The 26156-nt window shown below is 42.3% G+C and overlaps 2 protein-coding genes across 3 annotated transcripts in view; one reads left to right on the plus strand and one right to left on the minus strand.

Moving 5' to 3' along the window:
- Positions 1–127: 127 nt before the first annotated feature.
- Positions 128–22627, minus strand: stradb (STE20 related adaptor beta). Of its 2 annotated transcripts, XM_061683197.1 has the most exons (12): positions 22465–22627; positions 19581–19645; positions 17021–17101; positions 10999–11098; positions 9955–10076; positions 9751–9859; positions 9548–9671; positions 7359–7530; positions 7148–7252; positions 5814–6076; positions 5688–5730; positions 128–2790 (listed from the first exon to the last, which is right to left on the minus strand). In XM_061683197.1, the coding sequence occupies exons 2-12, from the start codon at positions 19590–19592 to the stop codon at positions 2638–2640; spliced, it is 1284 nt and encodes a 427-aa protein (XP_061539181.1). In that variant the 5' UTR covers positions 19593–19645; positions 22465–22627; the 3' UTR covers positions 128–2637. The 2 variants fall into 2 exon arrangements, with proteins under 2 accessions (XP_061539181.1, XP_061539190.1); XM_061683206.1 differs by lacking the exon at positions 17021–17101.
- A 56-nt stretch (positions 22628–22683) lies between these two features.
- Positions 22684–26156, plus strand: part of trak2 (trafficking protein, kinesin binding 2) — a 32112-nt gene continuing 28639 nt past the window's right edge. The window contains 2 exon segments of the mRNA XM_061683218.1: positions 22684–22805; positions 25626–25707. The gene's annotated coding sequence lies outside the window, so the exon portion shown is untranslated.

The raw sequence follows: 26156 nt of genomic DNA on the forward strand, positions 1-26156 counted from the left end.
AAATATGAATCATTGAGCATCATGCTGTCCTTTAACACTGTTGCATCCCGTACATGACATTAGACTGGAGAGTATTTTAGATGAGATTTGACAGACGACAACACAAAAAGCCAAACTCAACTTGCATATTAGTTTAATGTGTCTATTCTCATCTTTGACATGTCATTTTCATCACTGCACTTAAATCACAGTTACACAGAGGTCTCCACGTGAAGCCAATCGTGCTTCATTACTCACTCACTGCTATATTTCTTCTTTGGCTTCTGATAGGGCAGGAAACATTGCTGATCTACTCTTTGTACAGTAAATACGACACACAACACAGAGGTCACTTAGATTGAGCAGGATGTTGCCTTTTCTTTGTTTGTGTGCACTGCCCCCTTTTGTTCACAAAGGCCATTTCAAATGAGGTAGGACACCTCCATCGTTTTATCACTTCAACAATTCTGAATTGTAATTTGCTGTGAATGCTGAGCGATTCATAAAGATAGAACATGGAGGGAAATAGAGATGATATTTGAGCCATCTATTTGAATGCTATTAGATCGTCCAGAATTGTTTTCTGTTGGCTCGCTCAACTCCCTTTCCAAGTTTTCCATGAGTATGCTGTAGTTTTCATTTGCTTTCATTGACAGTGGATAGAAAAAAAGTCTAGACACAGCTGCTCAAATACTAGGCTTTTGTGACAGAAAAAAAGATCATGATAAATTATTTCAAAACATTCCACCAGTAATGTGACCTATACTATCTATAACTAAACTGAAAAAAACAACAACAATCTTTTCGGGAGGGGTAATCAAATAAATAAAAACTGACATAATGTGGTTGCACAAGTGTGCACACCCTCTAAACTGGGACGTGGCTGTGTTCAGAATTAACCAATCACATTCCAACTCATGTTAAATGGGAGTCAGCGCACACCTGCCACAATTCAAAGTGCCGTTGACTGACACGAATACATTTCAGATGTTCTAGTAGGATTTTTCTTTCTCACAGAAGCCTGAAGGTTATGTGCTCACACTGACTGCTAATTGAAACTGTTCCTAATTCTCTCCACCTTGTCTAGGCCCCAGCTCCACCTGAAGAAAACCGGCCCCAAAGCACGATGCTGCCACTACAATACTTCGTCATCGTCATGGTGTGCTTTTGATGAGCAGTGCTAAGTTTGCGCCAAACATACTTTTTGGACTTTTGACTAAAAAGTTCAACCTTGGCTTCAACATTTTGCAAAAACATTTGAAATCTCACAAACACGTGGAAAAATGTGATATGGTCTGATGAAACCAAACTTTTGTCCATAATTAACTCATTACCAGAAGAACAGCATACTCAGAGTGAAGCATGGCGGTGGCAGCCATGCTATGGAGCTTTTTTTCTTTCGACGGAAAAGGGGGCCTTAAAGGGCCAATCTCACTGGCGGAGTCGCTGCGACTGTGGGACCCGTGACACCAAAATGTTGCTTGCGCTCTCACCAGGTTGACGTGACAACCAATTCACATGGAAGTCTCTTACAGTATACATATTCTTTAAATAAATGCATAACATATATTGTGTATTGTTATTTAAAGAAGGAGATGGAAAGTTAATATTAGTTGATTGCTTACAGAGAGTGAGACAGGTTTCCACGTGTAATTTATTAATGCAGAAACAGGCTCAATAACAGCTCGCAATTTTAGACAAAACCGTTTTCACTTTTAATGTACGGGTTGTGCAATGAGTCGAATTTTAATAGTGATTTCAATTTTGATCTCTCACAATTATCAAATCTTTTTTTTATCAAATTATCAAATTATAATTGAAGAAAAATGAGTCATATGCGGCAGCCGCAGTGCTTGTTGCCTGCAGGTGCAGCTGCAGGTGTTGCCCACCTATATGTTCTTTTCTTTTGCTGTCAAACTCTCAAATGGGCCACATCCTGAAGTTTCATTAGCAGTCAGCCGCCGGAGCACAGATGCTGGCACAGTCCTCTATAATGAGGAAAACGCTTTAACCTCCATAAAATCCAAAATATTGGGGCAATCATTCTGCTGTTTTTAGAGTAGTGATGTCTGCATACATTTTGGTGACGATCGATTGCAGTTGTGTGACAAGCTATGTTAAGCTTTTTCCCTATAGAGAGCATATATAGGGGAGTCTCCAAAAGTACTCCAATGAAATCGAACAAAATCAAATCAAAATGTATTTGGTATTAATCGGATGCACTTTTTAAATGGTGGCAGGTGTGTGCTGACTCCAATTGGATGTGATTTGTGATTCTGAAAACAGCCACATCTCAAGTTATAAGTGGGTGTGCGCAGTTTTGCAACCACGTTTTTTCCCCGTTCTGATTGAGTAAGCCACATTATTGGTGTAAAAAGTTTGGAAATGATTTCTTCGTCTAATTTTTTTTTCTTAGTCTAAAAACCTGGCATTGGAACAGGGGTGTGTAGACCTTTTATATCCACTGCAGGCTTTTGTCCTAATATTAAGTAACACAAACAGCATCTCGAACCCAAAGCACAATTTCTTAGTGTTGATGTCACAAGAGGTACAGTATGTACGGAGTATGTAATACATGTCAGTTTGAACAACTGCTCATACTTTGCCTGTTCTGTTCTTTTAACACAGCAGATGACAACTTGTAGAATTAGTTGTCTTTCATGAGAAATCCCACGACACCTCAGCCACGGCTGCAGTTGGAGCGTGGCAGGATGGGGTCGGGGGGCAGGATAAAAGCCGCACTTCTGAGCTGGTGAGCGGCACCGCTGGGTAAACAAGGCTGAGGAAGGAGTCTCTGGTCTGCCTCCTCACCTGTACAAACCCGACAAACATCTTCACTTCAAGATACAGCAAGGGACAATCCCTTTAGTTTGTTTTCTGCTCCAAGGCTCCCTCCATAAGAATGAAGAGAACGTAACATTTAAACTTTAAATGCACAATGGTAAATGCTGGGGTATTTGGTCAATTAAGTAAACAATAAAAATCAAGTGGCACGGTGTGCGACTGGTTGGCACATCCGCCTCACAGTCCTGAGGACCCGGGTTCAAATCCGTCCTCGCCTGTGTGGAGTTTGCGCGTGGGTTTTCTCCGGGCACTCCAGTTTCCTCCCACATCCCAAAAACATGCATGCTAGGTTAACTGAAGACTCTGAACTACCTACTCTGTCCGTAGGTGTGAATGGTTGCTTGAAGATAGCTGGGATAGGCTACAGCATGCCCACAACCCTTGTGAGGATAAGAGGTACGGAAAATGAATGAAGGAATAAAAACAAAGTCACGTGATGCATGTACTAATTATTTCTAAAATAGTTTTTAATCAACGTTTTTTTTTTATCTTTACTTCAGCATTTACTTTTACAAATACCGTGTGGCTGCAGATGGAATTTTTCATTCGTTCATTCTTTTATTCATCTTCCGTTCCGCTTCTCCTCACTAGGGTCGCGGGCGTGCTGGAGTCCATCCCAGCTAACTTCGAACGAGAGGCGGGGTACACCCTGAACTGGTCGCCGGCCAATCGCAGGCCACATAGAAACAAACAACCATTCACACCTACGGGCAATTTAGAATCTTCAATTAACCTAACATGCATGTTTTTGGGATGTGGGAGGAAACCAGAGTACCCGGAGAAAACCCACGCAGGCACGGGGAGAACATGCAAACTCCACACGGGCGAAGCCGGATTAGATCCCGGGTCCTCAGAGCTGTGAGGCAGATGTGCTAACCAGTTTTTCAACACCAAGTAAATATGACTAATTGATATTGCTAAAATGTTTTTGTATTGACTTGAATCATATTTTGGACATGACTGCATAAGAATTGAGGCGCTATATATATATATATATATATTTTTTTTTTTTATTATTTTTTTTTTATTTATTTATTTTTTTTCGGTGTATATAAGTGTTCTCATTTCGTTGGCCGATATATCGGTTAACGGACAATATAAATCAGATATCATCTTTTTTAGCCGCCATAATCCCATATCGGTCGGGCTGTTACAGGGGTGTCAACCTTATTTTCGTCACAGGCTACATCGTCATAATGATTTCTCTCAGAGGGCCTTTATGACTGTGAAAAAAAAAAAAAATATATATATATATATATATATATATAAATGGATGTCATATTATTAGACACAATTGCCCCAACATCTGATTGTTATTAGTATACAGTGGAACCTCGACAAAACGGACCCAGATATAACGGATATCAGCTAAAACGGACCATTGGGACTGAACAACGTGTTCAAAACTAATTTCCATTTCTCACTTAAACTACAGTTAACAAAGTCTGTTAGTTCCAGAATTGGCCGCTGGCACCGAGGCACAATGCAGGCAGAGAATGGGACGGATGTATTTCCGGGTCACAGATGTACAATATGACTGTATCCAATTCTAAAAGACGTACCTCCCGTGCCTATGTGGCGGCCATGTTTAATGTGGGGCATTGACGTGGCGGCCATGTGACGATATCTATTGTCTATTGTACACAGAGCAGACACTCGGGCGAACAGGAGAACCAGTGACAATGTCAACTCCTGGATGCTTTTTCAGGCTCACCTTTGTGGTCAAAAGCGGAGGCTTGTTCATTTAGTTAGCTCTCCGTATATTAGTAACACTCGTCCTAAAAGATTTACCTCATGAAAACCTCACAGTGCTTCCTTTATAGCCTTTACTATTTAACGGTTTGGAACAGGGATTCTCAAACCTTCGGTCAAGATAGCGACACCTTACAGTGGAGATGTTTTTCGAAGGACACCTTCATAATTCTAACACCAATTAAAACAAATAATAATCAAACAAATGGGCCAACAATAAAATCATAGCTGAAATAATATAACTAACAATAAGTTGCTGTTTTCCCCTCAGTTGGATTACAAAGCAATACATCCATCCATTAAGAGGACTCATAGTCCATTAGAATACACATACAGTACAATATTAAATAAGAGACACAAAAGGAAAGTACATCAGGAAAATCTTTCTATTTAATGACCAGAATTAATTTGACCGCATTCCCTTACAAGAAACAATAGGATTCTGGGACATTTCCCCTGCACTGTGCAGTATGCAGATATTTATTTCACCGTCACACTGGATGAATTTTTGTATAGTATCTCACGATTATGACTTTTAGGATTATTAATTTACTTTTCCATCATTATCATTTTAATATTTTTTTACTTTAACTGTTTTCTCCGGGCACTCCGGTTTCCACCCACATCCCAAAAGCATGCATGGTAGGTTAATTGACGACTCAAAATTGCCCGTAGGTGTGAATATAACTGCGACTGGTTGTTTGTTTGTATGTGCCCTGCGATTGGCTGGCAACCAGTTCAGGCCGATGATAGCTGGGATAGGCTGCAGCACGCCCGCGACCCTAGTGAGGAGAAGCGGCTCGGAAAATGGATGGATGGATGGATGGATGGATGTTGCAAAGGGGCTTTCACAGTTAAGAACTAAAAGGATGGGCTTTTCAGCAGGAAGGTCACAAGTTCAAGTACCACTGCAGACAAATGCAATTCCTGGCTACTGTCGAGGTGCCCTTGAACTGTAGCTGTGCAGCAGACGCAGCTGTTGCCACGTCAACACACTCAAGCGAAAATGCAAAGCCGATAAGGGTTTAACATCCCAAACCATGCTGTGGAAAACACAGCCGTTTCGACAACTTCGACTTAAACGAACAGAACCACAAAAGACGAGAACCCACCTGTTTGAAGAAGGCGTGGGTCATGAGGGCAGAGGCTGACGGTCTGAAAATGGCACAAAATAATAAGGTAAGGTAAGTTAAGGTAAGGTGACGAACTCCGCATTGACTGTCAATCGATGAGAAAACCTGCGCTCAGGTTGCTGCTGCAGACACAGTTGCACCAAATTGTGCAAGGTGGCCGAGTGGTTTTTCGGTCCGGGACTCCGAAGTCCTTCTGTGGCGGGCGGAGGGGCGGTGGTGCTGTGACTCGCGCTTCCGGTGGCCGCGCTCTCTCCCATGCCAGAGTCCACCCCGGACCGGGACACCTTCAGTCCCCCCAGCTCACTGAGCGGGAAGAGAGCGGTGTCCGGCAGGCAGCGGTGCAAACCACGCAGCTTCAGGAGCAAAGTCTAAACCAAACACATTGAGCGAACCCCGTTATGGGCGGCACCCACAAAACCCCAAAATATCACTAAACAATACATTTCCATTACAGTGCAATATGGTGGGTTTCACGTATTGTAACCCTTAATCTTTGGTAATTTTACACTCCGTGACCATGCTCGTAACTCAAAACACTCACTATATTGCCAAAAGTATTTGCTCACCTGCCTTGACTCACATATGATTTTAAGTGATATCCCATTCTAAATCCATATGGATTTAGAATATGATGTTGGTCTACCCTTTGCGGCTGTAACAGCTTCAACTCTTGTGGGAAGGCTTTCACAAGGCTTCGGAGTGAGTTTATGCCCATTCTTCCAGGAGCATATTTGTGAGGTCACACACCGATTTTGGACGAGAAGGCCTGGCTCGCTATCCTCTCGAAATCCACCCCAAGATGTTCTATCAGGTTGAGGGCAGGACTCTGGGCTGGCCAGTCAAGTTCATCCATACCAAATTCTCTTTATGGACCTTGCTTGGTGCACTGGTGCACAGACATGTTGGAACAGTAAGTCCAAAGTGTTTGACTGTCCAAAATGTATTGGTATGCTGGTATGCATTCAGAGTTCCTTTCACTGGAGCTCAGGGGCAAACATTTTGGACATTTCCAACTTTGCGGGGAACAATTTGGAGATGGCCCCTTCCTGTTCCAACATGACTGTGCATTAGTGCACACATCAAGGTTCATAAAGACACGAATGAATTAAAAAAAAAATAATAAAAAAAAATTATTTTTCCAATTACAAAGGGTTCTGTGAACGCACGTATGACACTTGTGAGGTTCAGTGCCTCTAACATTGTTTAGAACCACTGTGCTAGAAAAAGTAGCATGGACGCATTCGGCGGACACCCCCACAGCGTTTGAGAGGTTGAATTTTCACAATTTTTAAGCGTAATTCTAAATACTTGGCATTAATCATTCAAATTTGGTAGCGTTAACAACACACTCTTCTCTGTGGTGTGTCAAAAGTAAGAAGACATTTATTGACACTTTACAGGGACTTTAAGTACAGAGTACTTTTGCCACCTCTGGTTACCTGAGTGGGTGCCATGTCCTGGAAAGGTACCCTGCCGCTCACCAACTCGCACGCTGCAATACCCAAGCTGTAGATATCAGACTTCACACCATAACCATGGAGATCCTACCGAGGGATACACCAAAAGGGGAGGGGAAAAAAAGAAAAATCACGAATCAGAGCAGCCCAAAAAGGGGATCGATATCCTCGCATTGGCACGGCGAGAACTTACCTGTTGCAGTAGTTCGGGGCTGAGCCAAGGCACCAGGGCGGGACTGTGGTGGGGCATGTCGAACACCGCCCTCACCCTCTTCCCTTCACGCATCATGCTGTAAACACCGTGGAGTCCTGACAGGTAGACACGCCCCTCTTCTGATAACAGGATGTGACTGGCCTTCACACCCCTGATTGTTGGAGGCAGGTCAAATGACACTTTTGGGGTTATGGTTTGAATATGCTCAAAGTAGCAATGTGACAAGTGGCCGCCATCTTTGTGGAATTTTCCCACAAATATGGGATGGGCACTTCCCCTACAACAAATAAATTCAGCAAAAAAACAATAGATGACTAAAGCACATGCTGTATTTATTCTACTGCCGACACGGCTCTTCTCACGAATAATGTTCCATTTGCGCTATTTAAGACGGCTTTTCAGAGTAAGTGAGGCCGTTTGAAATGTCACTGTAATTTTGACACGTTGACTTGGAGAAACCCTGGGGTTTTTGGCCTGTTGGATTTATCAGTGGTTGTTTTTCATTGAAACTTGCCAGCCAATCGAAAAAGGGGTTCCCGAGTAGCAGACGAAAGAAAGGGTCGAGGAGATATGTAGAGAAACATGGCTATACTGTTTTGCTCTAAATTGAAGGCGTGTTGTGACCAGATTTTCCATATTCGATAACCCACGAAAACCCCAAAAGGCCATTTTCAAATTTCTCTGGAACCCATCATCCGATTTACAAAATTCTCGGTGCATTGTACTCAGGTCGAAGTGGCCATTCCAACCGACTTCATATTTTGACAGACCGTCATTTTTGAGAAATCTTGTCACATTGCTACTCAAAGACGAGCAGTGTCTCAACATTTTACTGGTCTTAAATGCAGTTCTACTATGCAGCTTAGCTAACCTAACCTTTCACACAATAGATTGCTTTCTCTGGTTTGAATTAGTTGACGGGTTTGTAAACTCGGTTTCTTTTTAAACAATCCAAAATTGTATTATTAATTATTATTATTGTTCATATCCTCCTTCACAAGGATGTTGCTATCAGATGTCTTGACTAAATAAGGCAGCAAATATATGCTCACTGGATACGTGCTCTTGAATTGAAGATGTCCCCATTGTTCCGTTGAAGATGTGTTATTTGCCAATTGGATCAAACTGACTCCACAAGAATGGGAACCATACTGCGACCATACAGCGATTGACTTGATCCATAACTGAGTTTGATGAAATACAGTTCGGCAAAAAGAAACATACAGAACTTAAGGGTCCTTGTGTGAAAGGTGAAATCACGACAAGACATTTACGGCCCTCCAAAAGAATTGGTACATATTAGTATTGGTGTGCCTTTACTTCTGCTTTAGACCGAAAACATTTGGGTTTGAAAAAAGATGAAAGCAGTAAACCTCCACTATATCATGATTTAGTTTTTTTTTTTTTTTATTACAGTTGTCACCCTATTTTTTTTTATACTGTTACTAACCTTTGCTCTCGCTCTCAATGTATTGTTTGACAGTCTTTGTATTTTTTAAAAGGGATTTTAAACACCAACAATATTTCAAGTACCATAAATGTTATAAAAACATGCTTACGGTATATTTAATCGGGTATTTTTCTATTTTGGAGATTTTTACTTCTCGCGTAGAGAACGTAACCCCAGCGATAGAGGCGGGTTTACTGTATGAGACGAGAGTTTGCAGTTGTACTACACTAAGACCCATTCGGTGCCTTTTAGTTAGTATACCATGTTTTTGATTTCCTCAGGACATTCCGAATGGTCACACTGCCTAGGACCAATGTTTGTGCAATGAATGACTGATTCTACATCTTCTCAGCTTCACAATTGCTTGATTTTTACCCTTACACAACTCTCTGGTTTTCATGTTGGTTACACTTCCAACAAGTATAACCGCAGTCTGCACAGACAAAACCTGGAACTGGGCGTAGACATTCAACACTATTTATTGTTTGAATACTCAATGTAACAGGACACACCAAAGCAACAAAACACACCCGTCAGACACATGCTCCAATACTTTTGTTGACATGAAAATTAGTGGGATCAAACTGTATGTTTCTCTCTTGTCTCATATTCGTCTTTTGATGTCAAACCCAAATGATTTCTGTCTACAGAAACAATAAAATAATTCATTTCATTGTTGACTGGTGTGTTTTCAAATAAGAGAAAAGTCAATACCTACCTGTGAACGTAGCCCATGCGGTGCAGGTAGTCCAACGCCTGCAACACGCCATGTAACAAGTACGCGATTAAGGACTCGCTCATTCCATCAGGGAAATAGGTTTTCATTAGAAAGTGTGCAGAACCTGTGAGCCAAGGGTCAGGGTGGGCAAGTTCAAACAACTGTTGCCTCTACTGGCGGCTTTTGGATTGGGATTGACTGACCGTAGGCCATGAGTGGCGTGAGGACCCACAGCTGGCAGCAAGAGCTGAAGACAAGTCGGAGCGTCAGCAGGTTTGGGTGACGGATCCGCCTGGACAGGAAAACCTCATTCTGGGGTGGGGGTCGGGGGGGACGAAGATGGAAGCGAACATCCAACTAAAAATTGTCTTCGCGATCACCTAACACAATGGTGGACTCGGACTCACCAGGAGCTGTAGCAGCTCCTCCTCTGTGCACTCATCCAGGTTGGTATTTTTTACCGCCACCAGCTGCCCAGTTGGAGTGTGGCGCGCCATGTGCACCTGGCTCAGGTTGTTGAAGCCCCACCCTGTCACACAGATGACTGAGGCATCACGTCACACACTTTCGACTTCCATGCATCCATCCATTTTCTGAGCCACTTCTCCTCACCAGGGTCGCGGGCGTGCTGGAGCCTATCCCAGCTGTCATCGGGCAGGAGGCGGGGTACACCCTGAACTGGTTGCCAGCCAATCGCAGGGCACATACAAACAAACAACCATTGGCACTCACATTCACACCTACGGGCCAATTTAGAGTCTCCAATTAATGCATGTTTTGGGGATGTGGGAGGAAACCGGAGTGCCCGGAGAAAACCCACGCAGGCACGGGGAGAACATGCAAACTCCACACAGGCGAGGCCGGGGATTGAACCCCGGTCCTCAGAACTATGAGGCAGACGCTCTAACCAGTCGGCCACCGTGCCGCCTACTTTAGACTTATTAAAGTCCATTAAAGTCCGGCAAGCGGCTTTAACATTTACAGTAAAAGTTAGGTTTGATTATCCAGAATGAACATTATAGATCTCAACAAGATCTTTCTGACTAGTCGTAATTACATTTTGACAGTTGGAATTTTACATCTGTAACACAATTGTCAAAATGACAGACAGAGATATGAGAGTTTGACAAGGGCAAAACTGAATTACAGATGCATTATTTACTGAAATAAACCCAAAACAATAAACATTTGAAACTTTTCGCTCCATTTTAAAGCATAGACAATGGAAATCCATTGCGCAGTGCTTGTGGTTTTCATTGTTACTGCATTGACAAATCCTGCCCATTATTATCTTATGTAAAACCATTATATGTATTGTTGTATATGTATGTTTTGCAAGACATTTTGCTGACCGCTTGGCCAGGTCACCCTTGTAAATGAGCGCTTTGTCCCAACTGGTCTTTTACCTGCTTTAAGAAAAATGAAATAAGAATTTAATTAAGTTCTCTCACCCAGCTCAACGAGGAACTGGTAATGGGCAGGCTCTGCTGACAATGCTGCGATGTCGTCCCCACATCCCACTGTCGGGTATTGAGGGGTGCTCCCAGAGCCCTGAGATAAAACACATATCATTCCACAATTCAGATAAAAATGAACTGAAACTGGGAGCAATGCTCAATGAATCAACATTGTGTATGTCATGCTAGACTAAGCATTTATTAAACTGCATTCTAGATCTTTTAATTTGACAATCCTTAGACATGAATTTGGTACTTTATCTTGAATAATGAATATTTACTTTTTGGACATATTGCATGCAATATACTGAGGTCAAAATAACCAATCAACAGCCAACTGACTGACTCTTATACTGGTGTATGCTGGTGTATGGTGTACAGTCACAGCTACTTCAACAGAAACACGCACCCAGCAGCCACAACATTAGATTAACAATCTGAAGACATCTACTTTGGCTGGGAAGAACAAAACAATATTACAAGTTGTGAAATACTTTTGCATTTCAAGAAACAAATGAACAAAAGTCGAAACACTTTTACATTTCAGAAAACAAATGAGGACAAGCTGAAACTAATTACATGTGACACAAACCGGAAAGGCAATGTACCATATCACAGACTGACGTGTTATTAGGAATCCCACGAGCTTTCTTGGCAAGACATGTCACGCCACGCTACGCCCCACTTCAACATGAATGGCGAACGGGGGGGAGGACAGCGGGGTCCGACAGCTAATTACGTCGAAGTTTGGGTCTGGATGGCGAGGGAATACTTATGGATGGCGCTTTGTGAGTGGGCCAGTACCAAGCTCAGAGAAGCGCCAGGCAAATAATACGTAGTAAGGCTTCAGAGATTTATGGATAAACAGAGCATTATTTCATCAGCTCGTAAACTAAAAGGCAGCAATATATACGTCAATGAGCATTTCACTGACACTGTCAGGAAGAGAAGGAAAGAGCTACTCGTGCAACTTAAGGCTGCGACAGAGTGAGGCGATGTGGCCGTCTTAAAATATGACAAACTGGTTGTTAAACCGAGACCAGCGGCCCAATAAATGTAAAGTGATGTAATTACCTTTGCATCCAGTGGGAGTAGGACTGATAGTACAACTGTCTCTTACATGTCTCATGTTGACACCTATGAGTTTACCAGGATATAACCGTAAGACAATTTCCATAGCCCACGTGAATATTTGCAGTCTGAGAAACAAAGTTCACAAGGTCAAATTGCTGCTTTCTGTTAATAGCTTGTGTGCAATTGCTCTTTCTGATACACTTAGACAGTACATTTACTGACGATGAACTTTATGTCAAGGGTTACACATTATACTGTATATGAACGCATTTGGAGATGGTGTGGCTATATACACTAAGAACAACGTTGGCAGTAAGCTACGTCTAGACCTTATGTCTTCTAACATTGAAAATGTGTGGGTTCAGCTACAACCTCCCCATGTGAAGTCATTCTTTATAGGATTTACAGGCCCCCTAATTCTAGCTCATCATAAACCGAGGAAGTTTGTGAGATGCTCAGTAGGGCAGAAACTGCTAAGACGTTTGCTTCAAAATCAGACTATCCGCTAGACTGGATCAGATTCCAAAAGTAAGGAAAAGTAACCTGCAAATTAAAATAAATACAAAAAGAAACTGATTTTTATCTGAAATTCAGGGAGGCTAAGAATAACAGAAAAATGATTTGGAAAACTTTTCAACAAAGCTAACATGGCACGATATTAAGTCCACACCTGTGTATATTGAATATATCCATGGGCGTATTACTAAACCAGAAGATATTGCTAATTATTCCAATCATTATTATCGAGGTAAAATTTTAGGATTAAAATCTGGCATTAGCAGTGGAGATGTTAACATCTTCCTCCTCCGTAATAAAAAATGTCAGTGAAAAACAAGCTATGTCCTTTTGATCTACCCACTGCTAATATACAAAAAGTGGAAGGACTCCTAAATGCTCTACCCAATATTGTGTCGTAAGGTCTTGAAGTTAGTAACTTGAAGTTAGCTGTGGTCTACTTGTCTCATCCGCTTTGTCATAAGCTTTGTCATTAATAAGTGTTTATTGTGCTGCGTTTTTTTTTCCTTCTTAGTGGAAAGCATCAAAAGTAATTCCTATTCATAAAGATAAAATGGCTCCATTTAATGGAAGTAGTAGTGCTGCAGTGCTGCATTTGATTTGATAGGCCATGACTTTCTAATTACAAAATTGAGGGTTTATGGGTCTGTTTTTAAAAGATAAAAGATGACTTAACTGCCAGGAATCTGAGGGTATTCTAGGTTGTTTTGTGTGACAGATCTGATGTCCACTGTGGCCTACTCCAGGGCAGTTGCCTCAGACCGCTCCTCTTTTCTGCCGTATGTGATGAACAAATCTTCAGTGGTCATTTACGCTGACAACTCAACTATGGTCTTCTCTAATCCTGATATGAATGATATTTCCAGTGTACTGAAAAGGGAGTTGGATGAGGTTATTAACACATTCACTGCCATTGACGGTTTTAGAAGTCAAATATCCATGTTAACTTGGGAGGCTGGCAGTGAATTAGTTAAATTGGTCAGTAACAACAACATGACTTCAATGTGCGGGGGTGCGTCAGAAACTCATATTTTTATGCGAAGGTCCGGTCCAGTCGGGTTCGACCACGTTGCACAGTGTGCGGCAGGCTTTAGGGTTAATGGCATTCATCTTAACGCCACCACACTTAATAATTCACATACTTCTTTTAAGGCCTTTTCACATGGCACTTGCTCAGTGTCAAAGGCCCCCGCGCCAAAGCGCAACGGCAACAGGGGTGCGGCCTTCCCACATTTGGAAGTGGTGATGTACAAGCCTAGCAGGAAGTCGGGAGGCTTTCCCACTGGACCACAACTCGGCAATATGTATTTTTCATTGTTGGAAAAGAAAGCTCTAACTTTGCTTATTTTAGGGAGGAGGAGGTGACACAGCAGCAAAAAAAAACAAAAGGAATGCGCATATCCCATACTAATTTCACGGTAGCAACTTGAAGTTGAAATGCATTTGTGAGCTTTCTAGTTCCAGGAAGAGTGCCGCGAGGTGTATTTCTGGCTTAGCAGGGAGCTTCGAAAGGGAGTTTGAAAGCCTTCCACAGAAAAGTCTCGGTCTATCATTTTTGACCCAAAGTTTGGGATAGTGGGAGACCACAATTATTATGCCTTCTTCCATTTCCCCTTTACCGTTTACAGTATAAGTCCGCCAAAATAGCACTCAGAAATAACTCTGCCAGCCCCGCTCCCATTGGAAGAGGTTTTTGACGTCACCGCGTCAAGGCTCCTGAATAGGCCATTTTTCTATCCGATGCCGCAACACAATCTCCTTTGACCCGATGTTCGGCATTACGTCAAAACGCACTGCCGCCCCCTCAGCACACACGCAATGAATGGGGAAGTTGAGTACGTCAGACGCTTTGCCAAATGCAGTGTGAAAAGGCCTTGAAAGAGCCTTTACCATCTGGAAGCAGCAGGGTGTGTTCTACCGGGATACAGCAGCCAATCATAGTGGAGCGACGCGTGTCCTGGGGTCATTAATATTAGAGCACGGCGTGTCCTGCCAGGAAAGCGCATGCCAATCCTAATAACACGTCCATTTGTGATATGGTGCATTGCCTTTCCGGTTTGTGTCACTTGTAATTTGTTTTGGCTTTTGTTAATTTGTTTTGTGTTTTGTTAAAATGTTCAAGTGTTTCAATTTTTTGTTAATTAATTTGTTAATGCAAATTTGTTTAATCTTTTGTTAATTGTTTTTTCTGAAATTAGCGCGTCAGCCTCACAGTTCTGAGGACCTGGGTTCAATCCCCGGCCCCGCCTGTGTTTGCATGTTCTCCCCGTGCCTGCGTGGGTTTTCTCCGGGCACTCCGGTTTCCTCCCACATCCCAAAAACATGCATGAATTGGATACTCTAAATTGCCCGTAGGTGTGAATGTGAGTGTGAATGGTTGTTTGTTTATATGTGCGCTGCGATTGGCTGGCAACCAGTTCAGGGTGTACCCCGCCTCCTGCCCGATGAAAGCTGGGATAGGCTCCAGCACTCCCGCAATCTTTGTGAGGATAAGTGGCTCAGAAAATGGATGGATGGATGGATGGATGGATGGATGGATGGATGGATGGATGGATGGATGGATGGATGTTTACTGACGTGTGTTTCGGTTTTTGTTCATTTGTTTTCTGAAATGTAAATCTGTTTCAACTTTGGTTAATTTGTTTTCTTAAATGTAAATTTGTTTCATGTTTTGTTAATTTGAAGTTAAGCAGTACAGAAAATGGATGGATGTTTTCTGAAATGTGAAAGTGTTTCGGTTTTTGTTAATTTGTTTTCTGAAATGTAAGTGTCTCACAATTTGTTATACTGTTTTGCACTTCAAATGCACCGTAGACATGTAACATTTTGTATGATGTATATTTTTCAGTTTTGAGTTTGTCACCATTACATGCTATTCGCATTACAAATAAGTACCTATTTTATTATTGTTGCTGTACATGTAGTTTGCAGCAGTGTAGGACTGTATGCTTTCATCTTTTTACATTATTCATCTTAATGAGAAGGTCTGCAACTGCATTAATAACCATATTAGGAGGCATTATGAAAAACTTAATTTTGAATTGCCTGTATACAAAATATTGAATCTCTGGAGCGGCTGCCCACCCATCAAGTGTGAATTTTCACAATCAAGTAAAAGTAAATTGTTTGTGCGCTGCTGACTTTTTCCCTAAATGTGTCTCTGAGAAAGTCGTTCAGAATTTTGTGAAATTAGCTGACTCGTGAGATGAATTGTGATGTCACAGTTGTTTAATTTACATAATTCCACTCCCACACTGAGTTTGGCAGCAAGATTGGATAAAGGGGCGCCATTACCAAGTGACAACAGGACTACACTGTCTGAAACATGTCAAAGACAAAAGCTAAGCAGATCTCCATTGAGTTTTGACAGGCGCACAGATTAGCGTTAGCACATACTCGAATGTGTGGCAAAGCTGGCCGCATGGGGGTATACGGGTATTTCTATTTGGCGAGTCGGTGGTATGTTGATGATGTGCTGACTCTACAAGTTAAAGTTAAAATACAATTGATTGCTTTTATGAGCACACTTTTTACCTCTCGGCACTTCAGCAAGTTGAAGCCGCTTGTCTCGTCACAACCCCTTAGCTCAGCCCATAATGCTAATGAAAGCTATACTTGACATTTGGCAGTAGAGGGGTGGCGAGGTGAGAATTGGCTCATTTTCATGACCGCTCACTCAAAACAGACTGAATTCAGCAAGGCTTACAAAGAAATTTTTGTCGTTGCTGAGTGATTCAAACTATGGACTGCAAATCCATTGGGTCTCCACCCCCCGCCACCTTTTTTTTTTTTATTTTATTTTTTTTAAAGCTCTTTAACTTTATTTTGCTTTGTTTCACTCTGCTGTTTGCTGCCAGGTCAGCATTTCAAATGCAAATTTGTTCTCAATTGCCGTACCTGGTTGAAGGTTTGTTTAAATAAAATGTACTGAAATTCTTAATCCTTGGGGTATTTTAACAAAAGAATGTCACGGAGTCTACATACATGTTATTAAGACACCAGAAAATGCATGTCTGTTTTAATACTCAATACGTACTTGACTATTTCAATCATTATATTATTATTTTCATCAAGGAAAAAACTTTCAATTTTAGTCTAATACTGTATTAAATCATGTATGTCTACTTAATGTTGTGGCTCGTAAGTGGAGTTTGTTTTCCATTGCTTATAATTTGGACGCAACCCACATTTTCCTGCATGCATATGAAGTAATACGAACGAAGTTACATTTTCAGTGATGACTTCACACATAAGAGACACAACAAGAGAGACAGGAAAATACACTAGTACAAAAATGAAAAACAACTTGTGCTTAGATTGGTCAGCTATCTCGAGTTTGATTATAGGAATTAAAGTGAGAAAACAAGTGAACAAATCATTAGGACAATCAAGCGCTTTCTGTCTGTCTTGTTGTAATGCTACTGACCAAGAGATGCTGACTGGTGTCCTCATAGCACTCCTCTATGTCCATGGGCTGGACCTGAGTGTGGGAGATGCAGGAGCAGTCCTGGTGTAGGAGGAGCGGGGAGCAAGCACAGGTGAGACACCCCGCAACAGGGAAGAGTGGACAAGGAGGCGGAGCCGTCTGGCATGCGAGGGGGGTGGGGTGATTCAGACAAGTTTCTGGCATGTGATACAAACTGTGTGTGGTGAGTGATCAAAAAAGTGCACGGCCATTCCCATTTCAATCCATTTTCATTAAATTTGTTAGAATAAAAATAAACGAGTCTTCTCACATGCCACTCATGCTATAATGTTTAGTGAAAATCGATTAGATTACTGAATGCAACACTAATTCCAAGTTTCCATGAACTGACTTAAAAGGATACCTAAGATTATATTGAGCATGCAAACAACCATTCATACAGTATACATAGTGCCAAAAAAAGTGTTGAGCAGACATTAGTTTTGTTGTTTTAACAAAGCTATGATTGCCATATACAGTAAAACTAAACTAGAATGGCATTCATTTGAGTTTCAATTTAGAAATAAATGTTTTCATTTCTAAACTGGCCAGCATTCACAGCTCGTGCACTCGTACTCTTGCCATTTCAAACTGTGTTTTGAGAACAGATGTGTGTTGCATCACCGAAAAAAAACAAAGAAATAAACTCTGTCAAAAATATACATGGTCATGGTCAAAAACAAGATTTCCAAAACTTTGGAGGAAAAAATAGGCATAAATGTTGACATCTGACGTAAGTTTGCTTTGAGGGCTGTTAATCATGGTGGACTTCATGGGCACTGTCCTAGAAAACCCCACTGCTCTCACAGCGGCAGATCAAAGCCTGCCTGAAGAAAATCTGAAATATTGGGATGAATTTTGGAAGTCGGCCCTTTCGTCTCGTCCAGTTTTTTTCCAGTCTAGGTTTAGGTCTAACAAGAGACTAACCCAAAGCATACATCGAAACTGGTCCAAAACTTCTGAAAGGATAACAAAATGCAGGTTATGGTATGGCCCTCTCAGATCCCAGATTATTGAGAATCTGTGGGGAGAGCTCAAGGTCTCACGCAAGTGAGCCAGCCCTCACCCTGCCCAATATACTACTGGGCCAATGGCGAGTACGGATTTCATTACAATGATTATAGGGTGCCAACACTTTGATCCCTGAATCTAAAAAGGCGATTACAAACTGTGAAGCACATGTGAGCCTTTGTCAATTTGTGCACAGAGGACACATCGCCAAACACAAATACAATAAATACATCTGAAATCCATCCATCCATTTTCCGTACCGATTATCGTCACTAGGGTTGTGGGCATGCTGGAGCCTATCCCAGCTGACTCTGGGCAAGAGGCGGGGTAAACCCTGGACTGATGGCCAGCCAATCGCAGGGCACATTTAACAAACAACCATTCACACTCACATTTACACCTACGGGCAATTTAGAGTCTTCCACCAGTTTAGGGGTTTCAATTAACCAACTCTGCATGATTTTTGGGATGTGGGAGGGAACCGGAGTACCGGGAGAAAACCCATGCAGGAGAACATGCAATCTGTATTCATGAGCCGTAAAGTAATGAAATAGCGTCCATCCACGTGGTTGGTGACACATGTATAAATGTTGATTGATAAACATCATAAGGGTAAAAGATGTGCTTTGGGCGGGTCAAAATGTAAGCGCACTCGAGTGCACCAGAGCAGTTGCCGATGAACTGACTCTTCATTTCACCGACATAAACTGTATCGTTCCAGATAATTTGGCAACATATCCAAAAGGATAAGTTTAACTGGGTTAATACAGGACCACAACATTAAGGTTCTTTACCTGAGAAATTATCAGTCATACGGTTTGCATGAGTTCAGAATATCTGCAATCACCTGATGCACGTCAGCTTGGGAGCAATGTGTACGACTGCAACAATTCTTGCCAATGTCCAGCAACTTCACATATCCAGTAAAGGGGAGTGGATCAATAGTCCACATGCCACAACTCTATATTAAGTAGATGTGTCAGATTATGCATGAGGCAAATGGGTGTCTCCACCCTTGCTTAAAAATGCCAATCTTGACAAAAATAGTTTTTATCAGACAATATTGCTAAAAGAAAAAGCACACCAAAAGCAAGTTTAATTTGAAATATAAAAATGATCAAATCAACAACCCTATGCATTTCATTCACATTAGATATAGTAAATAGTGAAAACAGTTTTCAATTCACAAAAATTAGAAACGGTTTATTGTTAAATCATACACAGTTTCATCCCTAACACCTACTGTATGAAATAATCATGCTCTATTAACTTGTCTCACATGCCAGGAGTAAGGAATATTTTTGTAATATACTCACTAATACAGTATTTGACTAATTTGAGTCAAATACATGTGAGTCCGCATAGAAACTAACATCGCTTATTTCATTTTCCACAAAAGTGTATAATACAGTCCTGAATTACAGATCAATTTGATTTCACTAAGATTCATGACGATAAACTCGGTGGCAAGCAGGAAAGACAGAAACGCCATGCTTCACAAAAGTCTTACCAAGAAAGACATGGAGTCTTTGAGGCACTGCTTAAATCAGGTTTTGGCATTCGTCAACCTGAGAGCTGTAGGAGACAGATGGAGAAATACATTGTTTAAAGAACGAAATGAAACAGCATAATAACAGGCAGAAAGAATCCATCCAACCTCAGTCACTCAGCTATCGAATATCACTCTGCTGTAGGGGGGTGAAGAATCATCTTCCTCCGCTTATCCAGGGTTCTTTGGAGTGGGCAGTAGCCTAAGAAGTGGCCTACACTTCCCTCTTTCTGGCCGCTTTGTCCACAAGGCCAGTATGTGTGACAAGGCCAGCCGGGAAACATACTATGTGCAGAATGTTTTCTGTCTTTACGGGACCTCCTCCTGGTTTGACGTGCCCACCCAGAACACCACATCGGGGAGCCGTCCCATAGGCATCTTAGCCAAGTTCTTGAGACACTTTTTCTGGCTCCTTTCGATGCAGAGGAGCAGCGGCTCTACTCTGAGACCCTCCTGGATGACTGAGCTTCTAATTGTATCTCGAAGAGAGAGCGCAGACACCCTACGAAAGAAATTAATTTTGGCCAAAACTCTTTTCCAACACACCGATGCAGTGTCGTCATCACTGGTGATCTAGGACCATGGTCTCAGATTTCGAGATGCTTATAATGCAAGATGCTTCACATTTAGCAGCAGACAACGCCGTTGAGAGTTGAAGATCACTGTCTGATGAAGCCAACAGAACCACATCAACCAATACTGGCGGCACCAAACCAGACCTCCTCAATGGGCCTGCAACAAGAATTCTATTCATAAATGGTACTAACAGAATCAGTGACAAAAGGACAGGTTTGGCAGAGTCCAACCCCCTACGGAAACAAAGTCCACGGCTGGGATGGAAACCGCACTGCTCATCCTGAATCCAAGATTCTACTGTCCAACCGACCCTGCAGGGGAGGAGTGTGAACCTCTGTATTTGGAACACACCCTCTGGTCCCATTTCTTAAAGGAGGCACCACAGTCCGTCCATCCATTTTCTGAGCTGCTTCTCCTCACTAGGGTCGCGGACGTCCTGGAGCCTATCCCAGCTATCATCGGGCAGGAGGCAGGGTACACCCTGAACTGGTTGCCAGCCAATCGCAGGGCACATACAAACAAACAACCATTCGCACTCACATTCACACCTACGGGCAGTTTAGAGTTTTCAATTAACGTGCATTTTTTTTGGGATGTGGGAGGAAACCGGAGTGCCCGGAGAAAAACAACACAGGCACGGGGAGAACATGCAAACTCCACACAGGCCGGTCCTCAGAACTGTGAGGCTGACGCTCTAACCAGTTGGCCACCGTGCTGCCTGGCACCACAGTCACCACTACCAATTCAGAGGTGCTGTCCCAGATATCCAGATGAGGTTTTCCCCACAAAAGCCAGATTCTTGAGGAACTCTAGGTGGTCGGCAGCACCCCATACCTAACATGGACAGTGTTAGGTGTGCAAGGTGGACCAGAATCTCCTTGAAACCATCCATAAGTCATACTCCATGGCCTCGCCAAACTCCTTCCACACCTGAGTTCCCACCAAAGCTGCATTCTGCTTGGCCTGCTGGTACCCATCAGCTATCTCTAAGGTCCCACAGAGCAAAAAGACCCGATGAGACTGTTTCTTCAGCTTGACAACATCCCCTCACCGCTGGTCCCTACTAATAAGTTCGGGAGTTACTGCCACGACAGGCACAGTGCTTAGGCACAAACAACACACCTGAAAGCAGAGGGTGAATACACTCTTGTCCACCATTGTGAACCCCAACATACAGGCCCCAAGCTTGTGCGGTAGTACACCAACATCAGCTCACCACCTCTCACCAGGGACAACTCCATAGAAGACCAGGGTCTAACCGCTTTCAAGAAGACTGGTTCCAGAGCACAAGCCGTGCATTGAGGCGAGCCCGACTATATCTAAACAGTACTTCTTGACCTTGCACACCAGTTCAGGCTCCATATCTGCCAAAGAGGTGCTAATCCATGTGCCAAGAGCCCGATTCTGCAGCTGAGGATCAAACTGCCAGGGTCTTTTCCTTCGTCCACTACTAAGCTCACACTGCACCCAACCCCCCTTTTCCCTCTCGCAGGGGGTGAGATGTATGCCCCAAGTCAAGTCCCAAGTCAACACAGGCAAGTCCGAGTCAAGTCTCATATATGACAAAAGTGTTTGTCATACTACAATGACATCTTTAAGTTGGTTGCACTCCTTAGCCCTTTTTTGATTGTGCTACTTTATAGTTATTATAGTGTATTATTGTGGTATATTATATATTCTGTATTGAGAATGATAACAAAAGTATCAGGTTAACCCACCACAGTATTCATTCTCCTCATACAAGAAGAAACTAAAGAAACCATTGGCACTGTCCAGACCAGCCTCCAGATAGTTATTTCACAGTCATACTGGTTCAAAAGAAAATATTGGTTTCTTGTCCGTGTCCCCAGATGACCCAAACTAAACTATACAAAATCGAATCGTAAAACCTAAGTCACCCCTACTCAGCTTCCAGCTCACCTGAATGTATCAGTTTAGGAGGAAGGAGGAAGAAGGGAAAGAGGAACCGGACAATATGCAGATATACACTCAAGTGCCTCTGTATCCCTGCAGGATCCAATTGATCACGTGCCCGTGTGTCCCCCGCCCCCCAAAAATAATAAAATAAAATAAAAATACAACTCTATAGTACTGTACTTTGTTATACTTATGTTGATTTCCTGTACTTTTGTTTTTTGCCCTACATAATAAAACTCGTTTCAGGACGCGGTATTGTAAATATCTGTTCTTAACACACCTGCATTGAGGTACAGTTGTTTCTGTTTTAAAACCGTGTAAAGTATTTAGAGAGCAGTTTGAATGCCATTACCTTGTCTCAGCTGTAGGTCTTCGACGCATATATGTAAGAAATGCGCAGAAAATGCTTTTGTCAACACATTTTCAAATTACATCACTCATGTCATGACCAAATTATATGCGCTCAATAAGCACGAATGAGGGTATATTGTGCAAGACTTTTAATTTGACACAGATGACTGTCGCATGGTGATGACATCATGTGTCAGTCGTCGCAGCTTGATGACGCAATTTTCCACCTCCTCCCCCACTTCCTCGCTCGTCGTTTGGTGATATTCGGGAGGCGACGTTGTTGACGATCTCCCGGCACGTTTCATCGGAATTGCCCATGACGTGGGATAATATTGATAAAGGGTAAGGTCGATTTTAAACATGATTTAAGAAGTCGGGATGGTACAGCGGAATGCATGCATGGTATAGCGGAAGTGCTTATTTGTATGCGCGCAAATGAAGTTGTCACTATCGCCCATCCGAGCTAAAATATTCTCTGACGATTTGTAATTCATTGTAACGAAACATGCATACATTGGACGAGGGATAAACAACAAATAACTGTTCTGTGAAAAATATCCGCACAGAAAACCCGTAATGTGGTCCTCAATGTGTTAGCTCATTGCGATGTCGGTGGCTAAAAGGGCTAGCATATACTAGTTAGCGCACGTTGTGTATATTAGTTTAGTAGCTTATTTTACATTCATGATTAATTGTTAGGCGACGTACGGTGCTCTAATAAACGATTTTTCATAACTGAGGTTCCGCGAGGTCAGCTTCCTTCGCAAATCCACCGATGATGGATACTTTATTCATCGTAAAGAAATTGCAGCGCCACTAGACATGTTGGGTTGAAGTCAATACAGCCCGATCTGCGAAAGAAAAACGGGGAAAACAAAGAAATAAAGTCAAAATTTGTTTTGTTTTTGTTTTGTTACGGCCTGTAATTTAAGCAAATGTAACCGGACAAGAAGAAACCGAACTTGGATTTGCCTATTACTACTTAAATTATGACTGTTTGCAGCTCGGGTCACCAACCCTTTTCAAATTTAGAGCCACTTCTTGGGTACTCATTATTCCGTTATGCTACCAGTTCGATACAAACCTCTAAAATAGCAAAGTTGATCAAATTAACTTTCATTATATGTTGTTATTAATAATTTAAGGCATCAATCTGTTCTTGGTGCAGCTTATCCTCACTAGGGTCGCTTTTGGGTATGCTGGACCCTATCCCAGCTGACTCTGGGCGAGAGGCGGGGTACACCCTGAACCGGCCGCCAGCCAGTCGGAGGGCACACATTGACAAACAACCATTCACACTCACATTAAATTTAGAGGGGCAATTTAGAGTCTTCAAATAATTTACAATGCATGTTTTGGGAATGTGGGAGGAAACCAGAGTATCCCCCACACACGGCACTGGGAGAACATGCAAACTCCACACAGGAAGGCCAGAGTCCGAATGTGAACCCACGACCTCTGAACTGTGAAGCAAACGTGCTAACCAGTCGGCCATCGTGCTGCCCATTTAACGATAGTCTTAAGCTAATATTTTATATACATCTCTGCAAGGGTTTACATTTTCAAATGATCACTTCTCAAACATTCCCAGGAAATCACAAGTCCCATCACTGGTGAGCTACTTTTAGAACAGGCCCAAGGGCTACTCATGTCGTTGGGGGTGACCTGGTGTCCACGGGCACCGCGTTGGTGATCAGTGGTCTACAGTATGTGCTAACACTCTTGTGCCCAGAAGTTTCTTGTGTGCGCATTAATTCATTAGTCAGCTAAATTGTCAAATGCTATTGATGTATGGAGAGAAATTTGTCTCAAAATAATTTTCACAAATATATCAACAGTTTACATGTTTTTCTAATGCACAAATATATCCCCGATTTACACGTTCTTCAGATCCACAAATATAGCTCTGATTTGTGTTTTTCAGATCCACAAATATATCTGCAATTTACATGTTTTTTAATGTTGTGTATACATTTATCATGACGTGTAATTTGTAAATATTCAATTCTGCTTGTGACTTGTTGGTGGTGCGTTTGTGGATCAACAGGCACGTGCGTTTATGTTTGAGACAAATGTAACACAGTTTTCATGATATTCATTCGCACAAGTTGAGAATATTCACACTTGTGGAAAGGCCCATCCCTCCATCTGCTAGGCAGCAGTGGTGCTCTAATGATAAATACACACACACCATTAAAAAACGTATAAATCGCGGATATATTTATGTAAATAATCTCGAGACGGGTGGCACCGTGGATGACTGGTTAGCACATCTGCCTTACAGTTCTGAGGACCCAGGTTAAAATACAGCCTTGCCTGTGTGGAGTTTGCATATTCTTCCCGTGCCTGTGTGGGTTTTCTCCGGGTACTAAGGTTTCCTCCCCCATCCCAAAAACATGAATGCTAGGATAATTGAAGACTCTAAATTGCTTGTAGGTGTGAATGTGTGTGTGAATGGTTGTTTGTTTATATGTGCCCTGCAATTGGCTGCCGACCAGTTCAGGGTGTACACCGCCCCTCGCCCAGAGTCAGCTGGGATAGGCTCCAGCACACCTATGTCCCTCGTGAGGAAAATGAATGAATGAATTTTGAGACAAATCTCCTCCCATATTGATCGGTAACAAGAGTACATTCCTGCACAACATGGCTCCAGTGTTGCATGTATCACATCAATCTGCCAAAAACGTTCAGGCACCCTGTTCTTATGTAAGCTCAGGACGAGCTTTTCCCAAGGATTTTCTCTCTCTCTCTCTCTCTCTCTCTCTCTCTCTCTCTCTCTCTCTCTCTCTCTCCCCCTCCCTCCCTCCCTCCCTCCCTCCCTTCACACAGACAGACACGTGTGTGTGCGCGTCTCGCAAGGTCAATGACACAGGCAGTGGTTACATGGCTAGCATTTATTGGCATTGCTTTCATGTTTCTCATCGGGGAGGGTATCTCTTTAAGAGACTGCATATTTTCTGATCATCAATCCGGTAGGGATGCACCACGTCTGTGCAGTACTCTTATTTGTAGACGTGCACCCATACTACACACCGATACCATTTCACCAGCCTAACATATACCTTTTGGGTAGGAGCTATGGCAGTCATGTGGTGATACTTTCAGGTAAACACGGGTGACAAATCTTTTTTGCCAACTACAAATTATGCTTTGCTCGGGCAGCAACGGAAGCGCAAGCACTGAGATTCGAGCGTCGTCGCCTGCTCGTCTATGCACTGTACCATTCCAGCTGAGCTAAAGAGAAGTAAGTAATGTTTTAATAAAGTATTATATCAGTTGTCCCGTCAGTTTCAATTTATAACTTGTGGCATTCTCAAGAAATAGTGCATTCTTTATTTTTACTCACGTTATTTTGTACTTGATAATGTAATCTGATGCTGCACTGTGTAAAACAAAAGTCATTTCACCTAGGTCACTTCGAGAGGACATAACACAATGCTGATTAAGCCATTCAGCGCATCTAACAGCTTGCTGTATTTGTCAGTATCTTATTTTTTATATTTAGTGACTTCCCTATTAATTTCCCATGCTGGCCCGGTTAGTGCTGCACTGCAAATGACGGAATTGAAATGACTGGTGTCCTTACACAGTAACATAGTAGAAATGTTGTAGAATCACATACAGCAGCTCAAATAAGTATATTAACACGTCAACATTTTCTCATTAAATATATTTCCAAAGGTCCTATTTGAC

Source organism: Phycodurus eques, chromosome 1 (assembly GCF_024500275.1).
Source record: "Phycodurus eques isolate BA_2022a chromosome 1, UOR_Pequ_1.1, whole genome shotgun sequence".
In the NCBI taxonomy this organism is placed as follows: Eukaryota; Metazoa; Chordata; class Actinopteri; order Syngnathiformes; family Syngnathidae; genus Phycodurus; species Phycodurus eques.

Bases quoted from the DNA above. Each gene is read 5' to 3' on its own strand.
- stradb (XM_061683197.1), bottom strand. The intron at 9,860-9,954 runs GTGAGTCCGAGT...CCCCCACCCCAG, and splicing joins AGGAGCTGCTACAGCTCCTG to AATGAGGTTTTCCTGTCCAG. The intron at 9,672-9,750 runs GTCAGTCAATCC...CTTGGCTCACAG, and splicing joins CACGCCACTCATGGCCTACG to GTTCTGCACACTTTCTAATG.